The 937-nt window shown below is 39.9% G+C and overlaps 1 protein-coding gene across 1 annotated transcript in view; it reads left to right on the top strand.

Moving 5' to 3' along the window:
- Positions 1-313, top strand: part of FXN (frataxin) — a gene marked incomplete at its 5' end in the record, with an annotated part of 8,154 nt that extends 7,841 nt beyond the window's left edge. The window contains one exon of the mRNA XM_010012412.1: positions 160-313. Within this exon, the coding sequence (XP_010010714.1) occupies positions 160-313 (154 nt within the window). The remainder of the gene's footprint in view (positions 1-159) is intronic.
- Between the last annotated feature and the right edge of the window lie 624 nt (positions 314-937).

Below are 937 nucleotides of genomic sequence, written 5' to 3'. Positions count from 1 at the left end.
TTCAGCAGTATCTGGCCTCTTCTGCTCCACTGCCCCAAACTGCTCACCAGCCCTTCTCTATGCTGTGTGTTCTTTTTCCTGGGGTACATTATAAATGCAGGCTTTCAGCAGCTCCCCATGAATAATCTGTACTTGCACAGCGTGTGCTTTGTTTTCTAGTGGGCCCAAGCGCTATGACTGGACTGGACGGAGTTGGGTGTATTCTCATGACAGAGTATCCCTTCATGAACTACTATCAAAAGAACTTTCAACAGCGTTAAAAACTAAGTTGGATTTGTCCTGCTTAATATATTCTGGGAAAGAAGATACTTGATCATATTCTACCTCATGAATTTAAAGACTTTAACCACAAGCCAAGCCCTTCCTTGTTTTCTGAAGTACCTGAGCTTAATTCTCTTGTTGTTTTTCTTGACATCACTGTTGTGCAACAAAAATGAAAATAATACATATTTCTCTAGTGCTCAGTCTTCGGGCTTCTGTGTCACTGCTTCAGTCTCTGCCCATGTAGTACAGGTGGATGAGGTCGCCCTTCATGTCTCTGCATTTCTTACTTTCTCACTGCAGAAGTAAGTCCTGAATTCTTACTGTCTATAGTCTTGTTTGGATGTAAGGACTGACCCACCTGGTGACTTCTGAGCAGCACATAAATACTAAACTTCTTTTGGTGAGACATTCACCCAAAAGAAGAAATGCCTGTCAGCTGCATTGACATAATTTTTTGTACTGTGAATGCATTGCAAGTGAGAAACACATCACATTTAGGCTGAACATGTCAGAAACAAAATGTCGCAATAGAAACTTCTCATTTTGTATAATGCATGTAAAAGAAGAGCTTTTCTCTTGGTACTGCTGAATTTTATCTATTCTCCAAATTCTAGTTTGTTTCACATTAGGTTTTGTGAAAGATTAGATTTTTGAAGGGGTTTTGGAGTTCCTA

The sequence above is a fragment of the Nestor notabilis genome, unplaced genomic scaffold (assembly GCF_000696875.1).
Source record: "Nestor notabilis isolate BGI_N333 unplaced genomic scaffold, ASM69687v1 scaffold844, whole genome shotgun sequence".
Taxonomy (NCBI): Eukaryota; Metazoa; Chordata; class Aves; order Psittaciformes; family Psittacidae; genus Nestor; species Nestor notabilis.
The sequence above is the reverse complement of the archived record's forward strand: the minus strand, read 5'-3'. Positions and strand labels throughout refer to the sequence as shown.